The sequence below is a fragment of the Egretta garzetta genome, unplaced genomic scaffold (assembly GCF_000687185.1).
Source record: "Egretta garzetta isolate BGI_Z169 unplaced genomic scaffold, ASM68718v1 scaffold394, whole genome shotgun sequence".
Taxonomy (NCBI): domain Eukaryota; kingdom Metazoa; phylum Chordata; class Aves; order Pelecaniformes; family Ardeidae; genus Egretta; species Egretta garzetta.
The window spans coordinates 552,839-570,735 of NW_009259533.1; the positions used below are offsets into that span (position 1 = coordinate 552,839).

At 42.9% G+C, this 17,897-nt stretch overlaps 1 protein-coding gene across 1 annotated transcript in view; it reads left to right on the forward strand.

Moving 5' to 3' along the window:
• TSNARE1 (t-SNARE domain containing 1) overlaps positions 1 to 17,897 on the forward strand; it is a 329,654-nt gene that overhangs the window by 54,218 nt on the left and 257,539 nt on the right. Inside the window, exons 2-3 of the mRNA XM_009637630.1 lie at positions 3,952 to 4,029; positions 13,230 to 13,299. Coding sequence (XP_009635925.1) covers positions 3,952 to 4,029; positions 13,230 to 13,299 — 148 coding nt within the window. The remainder of the gene's footprint in view (positions 1 to 3,951; positions 4,030 to 13,229; positions 13,300 to 17,897) is intronic.

The window sequence follows — 17,897 nt, forward strand, 5'->3', positions numbered from 1 at the left end:
CCATTTGCTGCACCCACCTGTAGCTTTTCAGGTTAAAGTCAGAAAAATTAAGAAACAGTAGGAAAATACCAGAAACGCCAGTGTTGATTGCTGCTGCTTTAGCAATTGCAATAAATATAACAGATCATAGAATCATAGAATGGTTTGGGTTGGAAGGGACCCCTAGAGGTCATCTAGTCCAACCTCCCTGCAGGGAGCAGGAACACCTTTAAGCAGATCAGGTTGCTCAGAGCCCCCTCCAACCTGGCCTGGAATGTTCCCAGGGATGGGCCTTCCACCACCTCTCTGGGCAACCCATTCCAGTGTTTCACCACCCTAAAGAATGCAATGGCAGCGGTGGGATCATCACTATTTATTGGGTGGGGAGAAGGTTGAGCTGATAGCAGAGGAAGCTGGGTTGTCCTGTCTCCTGCCAAGGGGATTCTGCTGGGGAGAAAATGGGGAAAATAGTTGGAAACTGTAAAAGTGTTTTTGGAAATATCCAGTTAAGGAAGCAGAGGAGAAGTGATTTTCCACATAGGATTCTGTAATGTATCCACTAAAATCCCTTCACAGCTTTCAGGACCCACAGTGTGAGTAAAAGTCACCTTTCCCCAGCTGTGGCCCTGAACTCCATTAGCGGTGGGGCATGCAAAGCATTTACTGGATACCGGCAACCTCATATTCCTTCTTGGGGAATCACTGTATTTTAGCACTCACTTTATGTAGTCAAAGGCATTTAATTTTTTATTAGATGCCAATGTACTTCACATTCACTTTCTTTTGGTACGTCTTCACTTAGCTTGGCAGTACAGATGCTTTTTTGCTTTGCTTTCTGCTGCTGTTTTTAAATTGTTTTGCTTGTCTGCTTGAACTGCTGAATCCTCCATGAATAGTTACAACATTTCTGATTGATGTGTAGAAGCTTGAAATTGGAGCAGTTACAACAAGCTCCTTGCTACTATTTTCTTTTCTTTTCTTTTCTAAACCAAAAATAAAATAAAACCAGGACAGGCGGCATGCTGTAACATGAAATAAAAGTCCAGGGGCAGGAAATTGCAAGCCAGAATCAGTGCAGTTTTCTCAGATAAGCCATTCTCCGAGCATTGCATTTTCAAAATAATTGTTTGGAAATTCTGGCCAAAGGTTACATCTGCCTTTGTTTTTTTCATTTAATTTGCAGCTGTCTGAGGTGTGGTGTTGTCGTGGTGCTCTGTTAGATATTTATGAATTGAGATTTCAAGCCTTCGAGGGGGAGTTCATCATCTCACAGTCCTCTTACATTTGGCTAAAATAAGTATGCTGAGGCTTAAAAGGTTACGTATTTACATGTCTTCAGAGAATGATCCTTGCATGTTGTCCTATTGTGTTTTGCCTCTTTTCCATTAGGGAAATGCAGTACAGGGTGAGCAAATTGGTTGGATAAATCCCACCCTCCCAGATTAGCACCTGAATTTCTGGGTAGTTTTTAACTTTGTGGACCAACTTTGGACACGCAGTGTTGCTCAGTGTTTCTTTCTTATGGTGTTGCAGGGACTCTGAAATGCAGGCGTGCACATTTTGTGCAATGAAATTGGTGCTTATCCTGCCTTTTGAAACATTTGGGATATTTCATCTTTGCTTTTGGGGTGAGTTTGGCATTTTAAATGACTCCCCAGAGGTACCTGCTGGATGCTGTGAATGTGGAGGAGTGTCCCCATGTGGGAACACATTGAAGTCTGCAGGCCATAGTATTTGGGGGGTTGAATGCAGTACTCTTCCTAGCTGGGTGCTTATAGTTGAGAACTTGAAGGAGTTTCCAGCCCTTGTTTTGGTTGCATCATGGTTCATCTGAGGCTTCATTCAGCAAAGTACCTAAGTGCACATGGACTCAGAATCACTGGGCCAGGCTAAAAGTCTGTTGGGGCAAATTCAGTGTTTCTAAGGAAAGCATGGAATTAAATAGGGTAAATAATCCCTTCTCTCCCCCACAAAACACCCCAGAGATCCAAAAAAAGTCTATCACAAAATGTGAGGACCAGTCCTCTCAGCACATGCAACTGGAAATTTAGCCAAGCTGAAGCCATGTTCTGGCTGCCCATCCTCCTGTATTACTAACCCACAGTGTGTTGACACACTAAAAATGGAAGAAAAACCTCCCGAAACTGGGGTCAGTGCAGTCTGTAAAGATCTGAAAATCTTACCCTGTGCTGCTCTTCTGTCAGTGATTTAATGGAAGCTGGATCTTGTTAGTAACAAGAGAAATTCCTGGGGGACATGTAAGCCCAAGCTAATTTCTTGTGTTATATAGCCTCATATATAAAGCAGAGGGAAGGAGTGTCTGGGACAGCTGATTTAGGAGGAACTGCAGGAAGAGAAGAGTGGGAAAATCTCTAGCAATGAGCCCCTGTGCCTTTGGATTAAACACCATTTAATGCCTCAGATTTGTGTCAAATGGACAGACTGATCCAAGACTTTATTTACCGCTGGTACAGGGCTGAGTCGTCTCATGTGAGTGTTGCTGTGGGTGAGAAGCAGTGAAAAGTCCCCTGTTTGCAATGTTTGGATGTGAAGCTTGTCCTCAAGCACGGGGAGATGCATCCTCAGGACTAACCTGAGCAGTGCATCAAATGGGCTTCTCATTTTGTTCAATATTCATGGGTTTTGCCGTGCTCCATTGATGACTTTCTGCTCTTCCAAATGGAGGTTGGGCACATGGTGTTTTAACAGCTTAGAGCAATCTGGTTAAGGGATGCAGAATATGTTGTAGTTACAATCTGCTGACTTGTAAACATGAGTCGTAGCTCCCATTCAGGTTCCTGCTATGCTTCAGCTCAGAGGAGCAGCTTGCTAATAGTGGCTGTTTGAATGGGCTGTAATGGGTCGGATGGGCAAGCCCTGCGGTGCTTTTGGACTTGACCAAAGCTTCAGGTAGAGCAGATTCTGGGAAATCTGCAAAAACTGGCCCAGGTGGGATGCAGAATAGGGCTAAACCATGGGAAAATCTACTGCAAAGCTGCTGCCATAAAGCTGGTGCCAAAGACATAGGTATAAATGACTGTTTCTCTGGTGACTAATACCAATCAAAAACTAAATGCCTGTTTAAATCTTATGTAAGTGATGTATTCTTTCTCTGTAATATAGGCCAATCCAATTTCATGTTGCTCCTTCTCTGGGGATGATGAAGCTCTGGAGGATCTCAGGATTGTTTCAGGGGGTTTAAAGTTGAGAAATGAAGCTAACAAAAAAAAACCCCACCTCTAAACCTCAAACCCCCAAATATTCAAACTTGCACTTCAGTGTTTTCCTTGTAGGGCAGATTTGGGTACCTTGGACAAAGTGGGACCTTGGGAATGAAGCTGAGAGAAGTCATCTGGGCTGTGTCAATAGCAATTCCTGGCATTGAGACATTGACCCTTGCAGCTGGCCTTTCAGGAAGAAATAGGAAGGAGAGCCTCTCTTTGGGGATTGAAGATGAATGTGTGGAGGACCCATCTGGGCTCCCATCTCCCTCCTGCCCCAAAAGCTTTGAGCCCATGGAGCAGTTGCATTCTGCTCTCTGCATTCTCCCCTTTTAGGGAGGCAGGACCTGCTTGTGTGCCCTCCTGCTCTGCAAAGCAATGGCTAACCATACTTCTGTGCTTGCGATTTCTCGTTCATTCATGGCTCTGATAGTCCCACTTAATAAATGAGCAGAAATAATTTATATTCTGATTGCTAATAATTCATACACATTCTTTCTCAGTCCACACGGGCCATATCCACTGTGTTGCAGCAACATCTTTACTGTCCTGATGGTGCTGGAGTAGGTATTTGCCTGTCCAGTGCAAGTTGCACTGTGTAAGGCTACATCAGACCACCTACTTGGGCTAAATTTCTGCAGAGAGGAGGAACCTACATCTGCCTTCAAAGGATCAGCTGGGAGGTGAGCCCTTTTCAAAGTGATCAGTGGTCTCCAGTATTAATGTATCTTCTTTCTTTTTGTCTTCACAGCCACCCAGATTGATCCCAGTGAACTACAGGAACTTTTTCAGGAGACTTCAGCCAATGTCTTCCGAATTAACTCCAATGGTGCGTATAATGAAAGGTTTCCTAGTCAATTGTGTGCTGTCCTGCTGATGACTCGTGTGCGTGTACACGGTGTATGGCAGCTCCTGTTATCAGGGAGCAAATATTAATGCAGTTTTTCTGCTGCTGCATCTCACAAGCACGAGCACATGTCTAATACACAGTTCTTTATAAGATGTAAAAATATTCTACCATATGTTCCATTAAACAGGCACAGATATATTCTAATCCTTGCTAAGACCACATCCTTTTCTATTTTTAATTGTGTCATCTGTTACAATAGGGAGTTAGAGCGCAGAAAGGTGGAACAAGCCAGACTCATTTTCTAATGTGTTGCAGCACTACTGCGTTCAGAGCCTGTCATATGAGCTCGCAAAACATCTAACGCCCTTATAAAAACACCAACACCAAAACTCTTCTGTTATTCTTCACTCTGTAGATTGAGCGGGGATCCTATTCCTAATCATGTCTCCCTGGGCCCTACAGATGCAGAGTGCTTCCCTCCTTTGGAGACATGCTCTGGCTCATCAGTTTTGTTGGGTTGGGCTGGAGGGATGTATTTTGCAGATAGATATAAGCTAACATTGCTGAATGGTTATCAATGTCATGGTATCCCAGTTCTAAAATTCACTAGTGTCAGAGAAGGTTCTAAAATTAATTGGGTGCTGATCTTACAGCGGACCTTGAAATTTCTTCTGAATCACCCGGACATCTTCTCTGCCTGGTCTGGTCTGTGTCTATGGAGACTGGGTGACAGAGAGGTTGGCCTAGATGTAAAGAAAGGATCTTAGTGCCTCCTTAGTTCTGTAATTATTTCCCCAGATGTCTCAGGGTTAAGGCCCCAGTCCTTGTAGCAATGAATCCTTGCTAGAAGAAGGATGGGAAGAAAACTTCTAAAATGTAATCATCTCTTTAGAGGAATTGTGTATGCTCCATCTGCCAGGAAAATTCAAGCACCAATTTTTCTATGACTAGAAGGCATTGGTAGGTTTGAGTTTACTTTTGACAATCGTCAACTTGAGTTCAAGACCTCCTGCAACATGGATGTATGTTGTGGTTTAGCCCCAGCTGTCAAGAAGCACCACACAGCCACTCACTCACCCTCCCCCTCAGTGGGATGGGGGAGAGAATCTGAAGAGCAAAAGGAAGAAAACTCATGGGTTGAGATAAGAACAGTTTAAGAATTGACGTTTAATAATTGAAATAGAATATAATAATAGTAGTAGTAGTAGTAGTAGTAGTAGTAGCAGTAGTAGTAGTAGTAGTGGTAGTAGTAGAAGAATCATAGAATCATAGAATGTTTTGGGTTGGAAGGGACCCCTAGAGGTCATCTAGTCCAACCCCCCTACAGTGAGCAGGGACACCGCTAACTAGATCAGGTTGCTCAGAGCCCCGTCCAACCTGGCCTAGTAGTAGTAATGAAAATGAAAAAACCAAGAAAAAGAGTGAGAAACAAAACCTAGGAAAAACAAGTGATGCAACCACTCATCACCCACCGACTAACGCCCAGCCAGTCCCTGAGCAGCGATCACTGCCCCCAGCCAACTCCCCCCAGTTTATATACTGAGCATGATGTCATATGGTCTGGGATAGCCCTTGGGCCAGTTGGGGTCAGCTGTCATGGCTGTGCCCCCTCCCAGCTCCTTGTGCCCCTGGCAGAGCAGGGGGAGCTGAAAAGTCCTTGACTGGTGTAAGCCCTGCTCAGCAACAACTAAACCATCAGTGTGTTCTCAACATTATTCTAGTGCTAAATCCAAAACACAGCACTATGCCAGCTACTAGGAAGAAAATTCACTATATCCCAGCTGAAAACAGGACAATGTACCTTGCCCCAAGCACTGTGAGCCTCATTGCTGCTCTCCACTATCCCAGAAGGTGAAGTCCTGAAACAAACGTAGGCTCTGGGTAGGCTCCATGAAGTTGCTCAAGTGCCAAGCTTGCTGTAAAATCAGAAGGAAAATAGTTATTCACACTTTCCTTTGTGCCTTGGGATGGAATAACCATACAGAACAGGGCAGGATGAGTGGTGGCTGGCTATAAAGCTATTTTTAAGAAAAGACCTGGGGGTACTGGTCAACCACACATTGAATATGAATTAACAGAAATCATATTATTTTCTGTAATCACCTCATGGAAGACTGTAGAGTAGGTGGAGCCATAACCTGCCTGGTGGGAGGGTGAGAGGCAAAAAGCATCTGAAACATAGGATGTTCCAATTCAATATGAGGCAAAAGGTTCTGACCATCAGGGTGGTCGACCAGTGAAATAGGAGCCCAGGGAGGCTGTGAGATATCCGTCCTTCAAGATATTCAGAGCCAGACAAGACACTGAATGACTTGCTCTTAAGTGGACCTTTTCTGAGCAGAAGGTTGGACTAGAGGCCTCCAGAGATCCCCTTCAACCTGCATGAGTCCGTGACTCTTCAGTAGTTTGTCAGACTTCTCAGCTACAGCACATACACGATGATTCTGAATTGGTCAAAAGCAAAATGGGAAGTACACACTTCATGTTTCTTTATTTTTGTTATTTTTCAGAGGAGTAACTGATAGATGCATTATACAGTTGTTTAAAACACTTGTTATTCATAGTTTTTTGGCAAACTACTTGGATACCATGAGTTTGACAGCTTTCTTCAGAGAGCAGAATCCAAGAAATTCAGGCATTGAAAGTCACCTTTGGGCTGCCAGTGATATTTGTGCACTGGGATGCTGGAGAACAGTGATGGGATTGATGGTGCTTGCGGTGAAGGACAGCCATGTGCTGCAGGAAGTGGAGAAATTAGAGTAGTGAAACACTGGAATGGGTTGCCCAGAGAGGTAGTGGAGGTCCCATCCCTGGAAAAATTCAAGACCAGGTTGGACCGGGCTCTCAGCAACCTGATCTAGTTAGCGGTGTCCCTGCTCACTGCAGGGGGGTTGGACTAGATGACCTCTAGGGGTCCCTTCCAACCCAAAACATTCTATGATTCTATGATTCTATGGTTCTATGAAATTAAAAGAATCAGAGAATAGTTGAATTTAAAAGGGACATCTGGAGGTCATCTTGTCCAACTCCTTTGCTCATGCAGGGCCACTTAGAGCTGGTTGCCCAGGACCGTGTCCAGACGATGTTTGAGTATCTCCAAGGATGGAGACTCCACCACCTCCCTGGGCAGCCTGTGCCAGTGCTCAGTCACTCTCACAGTAAAAGTCTTTCCTGTTGTTCAGAGGGAACCTTCCACATTTCAGTTTGTGCCCATTGCCTCTGGTACTGTCACTGTGCATTGCTGAAAAGAGCCCGTCTCCATCTTCTTGCTCCCTCCCTTCAGGTATTTATATACATTAAGATCCCCCCCTGAGCCTTCTCTTCTCCATCTGAACAGTTTCAGCTCTCTCAGCCTTTTCTCATAGGAGAGATGCTCCCTAATCATCTTTGTGGCCCTTTGCTGGACTCTCTGCAGTATGTCCATGTCTCTCTTGTACTGGGAGCCCAAAACTGGACCCGGTGTTCCAGGTGTGGATTTACCAGTGTTGAGTAGAGGGGAAGGATCACCTCCCTTGACCTGCTGGCAATGCTTTGCCTAATGCAGCCCAGGATACCATTCACCTTCTTTGTGACAAGGACACATTGCTGGCTTATGTTCAACCTGGTGTCCACCAGGACCCCCAGGCCTTTTTTCCTGAGCTTTTCCTTGAAAAAACTCAAGTGCTGTGACCTGGGCTTTTGGTGACTGTGGCAGCTTGAACCTCCCAGCTGTGATCACTGGTACTTTGCTTACAGATGGGTGTATAAGCATATTATAATACACAGAAATGCCCGTATTCGCATCAGTCTTGTTTGCTCCAGCACTAATAGTTTTACCTTGACAGTGGTAGTGGTGAATGGTAGTAGCACTTCTGCTACCAAACCAAGGGCTCAGTGTGAAGTTTTGCAACCTGCTCGTGAGTCTGTGTGTGCTATTAATACCCAAACTAGCCAGGTTAGGGCTGACTTGATATGTCTCTGTGCTGTAATCACAGCTCCTCCTGTAGTGGAGTTTGTCCTGAGACACCCTTAAGATGAGTGGTGCATCTTTTTTTTTGAAATGCCATGATCTGATTTCTGTTCTTATTCTTTATTAGTATTGAATTAATCCGTTCAATTAGGTTTTGAGCAATTTCTGGTGGTCTTTGTTTCTCCTCTTGAGATGGTATAGAGCGTGCGATGATATGCTTTCTTTTGAGAGTTGCCTGTACTGAGTGCTCTGTGAAGCAGGTAATGACAGTGCCTGTACTTAAAACTATTTTGCAAAATTGGAGAGGGTACAGAGAAGAGCTATGATAACTATTTGAAGTCTGCAAATCAGACTTTAAAATGCATGCTATCCGAACTTCTGTTTGAGACTTCTAAGAGGACTTGATCATGGTGAGTAAGTACCTCTCTGTGAAGAAAGACATCAAATAGATAGCATAGGGCTCATTAATCTAACATTCTTGCACATAACGAGATCAGGAGATAGGAGTCAAAGCTGGACAAATTCAATCTTCCCCTATGAGGATAACTAGCCATTAGAACTGCTTATTGAGGGGACGTGATGGATTTGGCATTGCTTCGAACCTTTAAATCAAAATTTTAATGTCTTTTTATAAGATATACTTTAGTCCAGCTACAGTCTGCGGTCTTGATGTAGGAGTGATGGGACAAAATTTTATGGTAGGAAATCAGATTGGATAATCAGAATTGCTCTCTCTGGCCTTTAAAATCTATGAATCTATGAATTTATAATACTTTTTAAAGTGCTTTTAGGTTGAAGAAATTCCCATAAGATACTCCACTGTTGTTGCTCTGTTCACCACCCTTATTATTTTTGTCTGCTGAAGTCAGTTTCATTCAGTTTGTGCGTGGCTTCTTCATAGCCTTTTCCCCAAAAGTGGGTACAGCTTTTCAGGAGAGGCATGCTGAGTGTACTGCTAGGATTTGGCAGAGCGAATCCACATTAGCTAAAGAATTTGGCAGGGTTATAAAATGGGAAATGAGGCCCATGATCCCCTCTGCCCTGTACAGCTGTACCATATGGTCTCTTCAGGAAACCCAGCACACTCCCTCTCAGAGCATGTAGCAGAAGTCAATCCTGTTGTTTGTGTACCACCACACAAGTGGCTGAGCAAGGAACAAGCGGTTGCATTGCAGATGTCCACCAGATGATGGTTGGAACTCCTGTTGCACTGAGCATGGTGTGTTGAATGTCCTTCAGGGTTGCATAAATCCAGTCACAGCTCCCCTTTTCCTTCTTTTCCTCTTTGGGGTTTTCCAGGTTCCCCATTGCGTTTGGAAACCAAAACATGCACCTGAAATGCTCTTTTCCCCCTTGGGATGCTAAAGGTCTCATGAGCTCCCCATGCTATACCTCTGTTGTTTGAATTCCTGAAATGCCAGGTTGTGGGCAGTCTCAGCTACATTTTTCTTTTTCTGTCTTTGGAGAATGACTATTTTTAATGAAACAAGAAGTCAACTTTGTATTGGGATTTTAAAGCATCGTTGATTTTTATTGAGTAACACCACAAAAGTAAAAAAAAGTTGCATACTTTGTCCCTCTTCGCTCTCCTTACTCCTTTTGCAGAAGTCTGAGCCTTTGGGGTGATTTTAGTTCTTGGGCCGTTCAGGATTTGCCTCCTGACCAAGGGATATCTTTGTGGCTCTGGCTCTGATTTCATGCATAAATTCCTCATGCTCCCTTTTTCTGCTATGAAAACAGAAATCTTCCTCATGTGTTGAATAAAAATCTTAGCCAGGACACTTGGTTCTGTTTATGTGCTACTGGATCACTCTCTGGCCAGGTTATGAGCTTACAGACTTCTTTTTTTAATCCCATCTCTTACAGAAATGTCAAGGGGTAGAGAAAACTTTTATTCCGCTTTCTTTCTCTCTCATTCTTTGGGGGCTGTCCCTGTTAAGCCCAGGGAAGTTTGTCCGATAGTGCTTTGACTTATGTGAGTTTTATGGGTTTTTTTGGTTTTGTGCTTTTTTCCTTTCAGGGGAAAAAAAAACCCCAACACAATAATAAGCTCAAGTACTGGTTGAATTTTTCTATTGATGCCTTTTTTTTCCTACTTATTTTTATGAAGGTTTTGCATTTCTTTCAAAGTACAGCTTTTAGCTGCCTCTCAGTAAATGCCTTAGAAATAAGTAAAATAAATAACACTCGTAAAAGAGGTTGGTTTGGTGCATCATGTCTAGAGGGCTGATCAGTGGAGGATATACTGGAGGAATCAGACCTGTTCTGGCCAGATGGAGAACCTGAGCGCTCTAATAGGTCTGTTCCCTCTCTAATTCCCGTTACTTGCTCATTAATGACTCCCCGTGACAGGTTGGTGCCACGCACAGCCCCATTACCTTGATCTGAGAGGCTGAGCAAAGAATTTTTCAGCATCCCCCAAGGTGTGATATAGTCTTCATTGCCATCTCAGGAAGGTTTCTTATCCCCCCATTGATTTTAAGGATTGCAATGGTATAGGCAACTGGTGCCGAACTCTCAGTTTATGTAAATCAGTGCAGCTCCAACAGCAGTGATTGCACCTGAATGTGCCTCATCCTGGAGGACTAGTGTATGCCTTTTAAAAATTAAGTGTACATGCCTTTTAAAGTAAGATGTCTGTTTTAACACTGGCTTCTCAGCATCGCTCCAGCACAGCTTGACGTGTTGCTCCTTAGATAGAGTTACTGCTTGCATGGTCAGAACTGGTAAACTGGGACGGATTGTCCATATCCAGCACAGAAACTACCCAGATTTTGATAGAGAGATTTTTGGCCAAATCAAGTTAGATCCATCCCAAAATAGCTCAGTCCCTGCCCCTCCTGTCCCATCCCGAGATCCAGGAGACTCAAGTTTGAGTCTCATTTCTGCTATTTCCCAAATAAGACCCATATCAAATGACAACTTTTGGCTCTTCCAGAGTATATATCTTGTCCTTTTGGAATAGCTGACCTTTATCTAAGTGTTTAAATATTATGCTCAAATTAAAATATTAGATAAAATTTTAGGATAGGCACTTAAATCAGAGTCACTTTCTCACCTGACAAGCATTTTGCTCTTCTCTTGCATTCCTGTCTCAGGTTCTTTTACATATATGGGTCTTTTCCAAAATATTTAACAAACATGAAAGCTCTTTGATTTGCCTCAATGTGAAATAGCATGTGAAGTCTTGAACGGTTTTGTGCAATAGGAAAATGTCCTACTCCGTTCTTCTCCAAAGCAAGCAATAGTGAAGGTCTGCACTGTCTTTGCAGAGAACCACCGGCATATTGGATCTGTTTTTTCCATCAAGCTCATCTTCATTTGTAGGAAGATGCTGGCAAAGTAGCTTTAATTTTGAATTGTCCTGATTTTACAGCTGAGGTTAGAAAGGTGCCTGGATGCTGTAGCTGCTATTTTCCCTTCTAGAGTCACACACATGGCATAACACATTCTTAGAAATTCAATGTCTGCACAAGTGCTTTCTCTACCTTGACTTGCTGTCCATTCTCCAGGGACCACGCTCTGCTCTGTCCTGAAGGGTTGATGGGCCCAGAAGTATTTTTACATGATGCCAAATTTTGTTTTTGAAACAGACAGTATATAGAATGCATGGGAGATTGATTGGTTAGGGTTGCAGAGGGGGGAAGAGAGGGAATGATAATATCTGTGAGATCTCTGAAGGATCAGTGCTCTTCTCCTAGAGAAGCAAATGCTTATTAGTGAAAACTCTCAATTTATTCTTTGAAACATTGTCTATCCAGCAAAGGATAATAATTATTAGCTCAGTTATAGACAGTTCCTCGAGGCTTTATCTTACTGAATCGCCGAACTCTACCCTAAATTCTGGTATTGAGATCTAGCAAGTGGGGTGAAAACACATGGTGGTATTGAAGATTTTTTTGAATACTCATGTTGTCCAGGCACATTAGTTACTTTTTATGCTGTTTGGTGACTTTTAGCGTTTACCCAGAGAAGCCCAAAAGAGAAGAGGGGATTTTGCCTGTCAGTGGAAAAGTATTAAAGTGAGTTGTTCAAAGTTACAGGCTGAGTCCAAGCCTGCAGAATCATTAAAACAGAGGATTTCTTAAATTTCTATGGAAATAATTGAGACATGTTTCTAATCTGTTCTTTTTTCCTTCCCTAAATATTGAAGTGTGACTGATAACGAGTTATGAGTTTTTACAACTAGATGCATTCTGAGAAAATCCCACATGTAAATATTAAGAATGTCATTTATTTGGCGTCTTTCATAGTGGAAGATCTTGAAGAACTTTGCATACTTGATACGCTAAGTCCAAAAATAGTGACCTGCTGTTAATTTGAGAGTGAATTTGAGACAGCGAACATTCAAGGGTGTAAAAAGGCAATGGTACTCCTAGATTTCTGCCACTTTTTTATACACATGTACACATACACATATATATTCCTTAAATCTGAAGTCACTGTGTATCGCAAAACAAACCTTGTTTCCAGCTTCCAGCTGCTCTTAGGAGAGAGTATTCTCCTCCCCTGATGGAAACACCCAAGAAGCTCTTTGGCTCAAACACAGGAGATAATCACAGCAAAGCACCCCATTTCATCTGAGCCAAAATGTAGACAAGATTTGGAGTATTAAAGTCTTGAACAATGAGATAGAAGATATCAGAATGGACAACAGTGTTCTGCCTCGTAATCGCTGTTCGGTGCAATGAAAAGTTATTATGCAATGTCTTGCCTCTTCATTGAGGGCACATCTCCAGCTGGAGATGTTCCATGTACAGTTCTGTGGGGCCTCAAGGCATGGACCTCCTGAGAAGGAGAAGCAGTGTTTTTCTGCTCCCAGGAGTGCTGCTCAGATCTCCTGGCAGAAAGCACAACTGCCTCCAGCTGTGGGAATTTCATTCAGTTGCTGTAATATGAGGAGTTAGAAAGTCTGGGGCTGGCAGAGTCAGAGATCTGTGCAAGGCCCATGGGATGGAGATTTCCTTGCTGTTACAAGAGGTCATGCCCTGTCATGTCATGGCTCATGACAAGTGGATTCACCATTTCTGCATCCAAGGGATTCAATTTATCCATTCTGGGTTGTCCACTCTGTCTCATGACTTACCAACCCAAACACTACTTCATTGCATTGTCTTGAAAGAAAATAAATTAAAAGACAAACAAATGAATGAAAATCCCGTATTTATTTTTTTTTTTTCTCTGAAAAAGTGTACTGCTTCTTTATCTTTTCTTTCCCTGCTGTTGACAGTGACCTCTCTGGAAAGAAGCCTTCGATCTCTGGGGACCTCAAATGATACTCAAGAGCTGCAGGATGGACTGTGAGTTTGTTTTGTATTGCTCCAGGTCTCTCTTTGTCCCAGCCTTTTCATTTTTTTTCCTCATCCATCCTCATCCTTTCTTCTGTCCTTTTTTAATAGCTGGACACTTTTTCGTCAGGCTTACTTCATTTTGTTCCTTTCCATCAGTGATTAATGATGGAAGGACGTGTATTGATCATATAAAGCTTTGCTCATGCTCGTTTCAGGTGGCAGAGAATGGTAGGTAGATAACAGAAAATGATGGCCCACAGTGAAAGAGGGTTTTCTGTGGTTGTGTATGTGCTATTATATTTTGTTTGTTGGGTTTTTTGTTGTTGGGGTTTTTAATTTTTTTTTTAATGTGAACCCAGAATAGGATGCTTGCATAGCTTTTTCCTCCCCACCCTCCCACCTTACCAAAGACCATGAATCCAAGAGAAAAAGAGAGAGAGAAGGAGCAAAAAGATATTTTTATAGGCAGAAAAGTGTGTTTTGGTGTTACAACCTACATCACAGCATCAGACGGCACAACACTGAGAAAATGGAACTTCAGTTTCACTCGCAATAGATACAGTTCATTAAACTCTCTCTTCTAGATATGTGTATACACAAACACGCACAGTTAGTTTTCATTGTACGCATGCTAATTAGAGAATTAAAATGGCTTTTCCAAATGTAGCACAATTTATTAAAGCTTCTTCCCTTCTTAATGCAGCTTGCATGCAAAAATCAAGTACTTAGGATGTGGCTCTGGTTTCGTGTATATAACTGCAGTGCCTGCTGAGGTTTGGCTGTGAACAAAGGGGAGAATTTGGTTTGTATTTCTTTATATTGGCTTTATACGCTGTAATTTGCCTGATGGACTTGCCTGACCTTCTCAATGCAATTTAAACTCTCAGACTGGGTTGCAGTCTCTCCCCCTCTCTCTCCAATCCATTCCTTACGTGCGTGTATCAGATCTGCCCTAATTCACATACACTCTGTTTTGCAAACTTGATGATTAAAAATAGGAATAGTAATAATAGTCAGAAGGTTTAGAACTAAATTTAGGTGACTGGAGAGGACGTAAGAGTAAAAAGTAAGCCTGTGGAGATTGATGTAATCAGGAAAGATGTTTACATGTACAAAATTATTTGTAGCATAAACCACCCCAGTAACCACTGGAGATTCTTAACCCAGGAAAGCCTTTCTATCAACCACGCAGAGCAGCTATTGTGCATGCATTCCTAAACTATTCTTTTTTTATTTAAGAATCAATTCCCTGACTCTTCAGAGAACTTAAAAAACATAGCTAGATGATCTTCTTCTTTCCTGAGCAGTTACATAAATAGATGCATAACACACTAATTGCAATAACTATTTTTGATCTTGGAATTATCATTAATTGTCCAGATAGATAAATGCAGCTTATTTTTATTTTAACCATGCTTCTCTGCCCCTGTCATCAGCCCTAGAATTCCTCCAGCTGCCTCCTTCCACCCTCATGGTTCATCTTCTCTCCCCATGCTCTAGCAGAAGGTCTGTCCTGATTTCTTCCATTTGGTTTGTTGCATCTCCGGACAGAACAGTTGCAGGATGCCAAGCAGAGGAGGATCAACAGCTGTCTTCCCCTCAATCCTCTCATTCTTTCATTCTGTCCTAACACTGCTGTATCCTTTGCATTGCCTCTGATTTCATGGCCAGATGCAGGCAAGCAGCCTTGAATGCTCTACAAGCATCTCTGCCTGTCTCTCATGAGAGCTGCACCAGCAGAAAGCAGTATGCCATGAATCACGAGAGCTGGCAGTGCTGCATATATCTCTATGTTCAGGAACAAGCAGAGGGTCAGCTCTTCAGGTGAGACCTTTGGAGCACAGTTTTCTGCTTCCCCGGCTGCAAATCATGGCTTAATCTTCTTCCTTTGCCACTTGACCCTTTCCTTCAAAGGTTGATGCATGTTTCTCCTTGAACATCCTCTAACTCGGAAGATGATTGGGGAGCAATGAGTGAATATTTGGTAGGTTTATAGCCTTGGCTATTAGGAAAACAATTGTATTTGTGGATATCTAAATTGTAAAAATGCCACACTTTCTACTTTCATACTAAGTAGGTAGCTATCACTCTGCCTAAAATGAGACTGTTAGGTAGGTAAGGGGAGGTAGAATATTTGAGACTAGGGGTTCATGGTGAATAGTGGTCCTGCCACATAGGACATTTAGCTACCATCATCTGTATACTGCAAAAGTATTTGCTTACCTAGCTGCAGGATCCTGCTAAAACAGAAGAAAATGAAATTGCCTGACTCCTTTCCAAATTCATGCAGACTTTCTGCCTCTTATCACAGAATCACAGAATCTCAAGGGTTGGAAGGGACCTCAGGAGATCATCTAGTCCAACCCCCCTGCTAAAGCAGGCTCTCCTAGAGCATGCTACACAGGACTTCATCCAGGCGGGCTTTGAATATCTCCAGAGAAGGAGACTCCACAACCTCCCTGGGCAGCCTGTTCCAGTGCTCTGTCACCCTTAGAGTAAAGAAGTTTTTCCTTGCACAGGACTTATAAGGTCACCAGATGAGGGCAGGGTTCTTACTGTCAAGTTGGGCTATTCCCTTTTCTGAAATGGTTTCTCTCCCTTTGATAGCTGAGTCGTTCAGAATAAGGACTGTATCTGTGGCAAGTAAATTTGGGAGAGTTCATCCCAAATGGAGTGCCAGCTCTAGCCAGTGAGACAGCCTTGGCTGTGTGAGTAGGGTGTATATGTGGCCCAACAGTGAGAAATCTTGGTCAAAGATCTTCCCAGAGCCAGCACAAATTCTTGTGTGCTATGTGCTTGGAACTGTAAGTCCTGGCAAGTGAAATGTAAATGCCAGCAAGAAGCTCTAGGTGGAGTCTGCTGAATGCAACTGACCCTGGATTAATTGGGAAGGGAATGAGAGCAAAAGAAAAAAAGGTGCATGGAGCTGGGGTGAGGAGCTAGGGCCAGAAGGCAACGCTGACACCTTTCTCCAGTGACGCTTGGCTACAAACAGCTTGTTAAGTACTGATACGTTGCAAGAAAAATCAACTGATTTAATACTCCAAGCTCCCAAGGAATTCATCTGCCTCCTTAGCCAGAGGATTTGGAGTGAGGGGTTTCTCCAACATTAGGCACTGAAGGCAACTATCTTTTAATTCAAGCAAATAAACATAAATGCCCAGATGAATCACTGCCTCTGAGAGACAGGGAAAACCATTCTCTATTCCTGTGAGTGGGTCTGTCTGGTTTGCCTCCCAAGACCCTCAAAAAAGAGGCTGGAAGTGCAAGCATTCCTGTAACCTGTAATGATCTCTGAGAAGTGTGATACGCTTCCCCGTACCAGTCTTGCCCATGTTTATTCATCACTGACACAACACGTCGAGGTGAAGGATGCCTTTGCCCAGCTTAACATAGAGGCTTGGGTCCAGAGGCATGCCCTTTTAACGTTACTGTGAGGATAAAGCTTCCCTGTGTACCATCAGATTTTTTTTTTTCCTGAGAACAAAATTTAATAAGAAAAAATGTAAAGCTAGCATTTTTTTTTTTAGGAAAAAAAGAAAATTCTTGCGTTTTTTGACAACCTGACCCAGTCTTATCGTGACCTCAAGAAAAGAAAGGTGGTCATGCAGTTGCAAGTAGCATTTGATGGCTACCTTGAACTCCTGAGACTGAGCATTTAGCGGCATGAAGCGTCCTTGATGCCCTTTCTGTGGAGGCTGGTTGACCATAGCAGTGACCCGTGCTCTCCAAACCAGGGTTCCTGCACTACTCACCTCAGTGAGGAGTATATCTCCTCATTGGACATTTGGCCTTGGCTCATTCCAGGTGCAAGGTCAAGAACAATATTCCATTGAGTTACAGCCCTAGCTTACTACCCTTTTTTAAGTGTGTCTGGGATGTAGCCCATGAGTCTGTGGCATTTTTGAATCCTTTTCCAGTCACTAGCAGGAAAATTTGCCTAGGCAGGACTTATAAGAAGAATGTTTTCAGGGCTTTTAGCACTGATGAGATTTTTGAATGTGTCCATACTGCAGAATGTTTTGATTTCTCCTGATTTGAGGAAAAGCTCAAATTTTGGCTTCCACTTACCTTCTCCCACTGACATTGTTATTTTTTTTTTAAATGTGCACATTACAGAAATACGTAGGGATTTTCTTCCTGCAACAGAGAGAGGGCTCAGCTCTACATCTGTACAGCATGTGAAAATAAATCTCCTTTTCTGATAGAAGTGATACGGCACTATTCAGTGCTCTCTCTCATAACACCCTTCCATTCCCTTGGAAAAATCAGACATCCGGACACTACAAGACCACTACCAGAGAACCCACAAGGATGCAGACCCTCCTGTTCTTGAATCCTATTAAGATGGTCCATGTCAGAGCATTCCCGTGGCCACAGCCTGAGTGTCACATCTGAGCAATGTTAGTGAATATATATATATACTATATAGAATCATAGAATCCTAGGTTGGAAGGGACTTCAAGGATCATCTAGTCCAATCTTTCTAGGTAAGAGCACAGTCTAGACAAGAAGCTTATATGAAGTGATCACTGTCTGCAAAATACTGACAAAGTGCATGCTTTTTGATGTGTAATACTTTAATGATTTTATTAGGGCTATGCAGC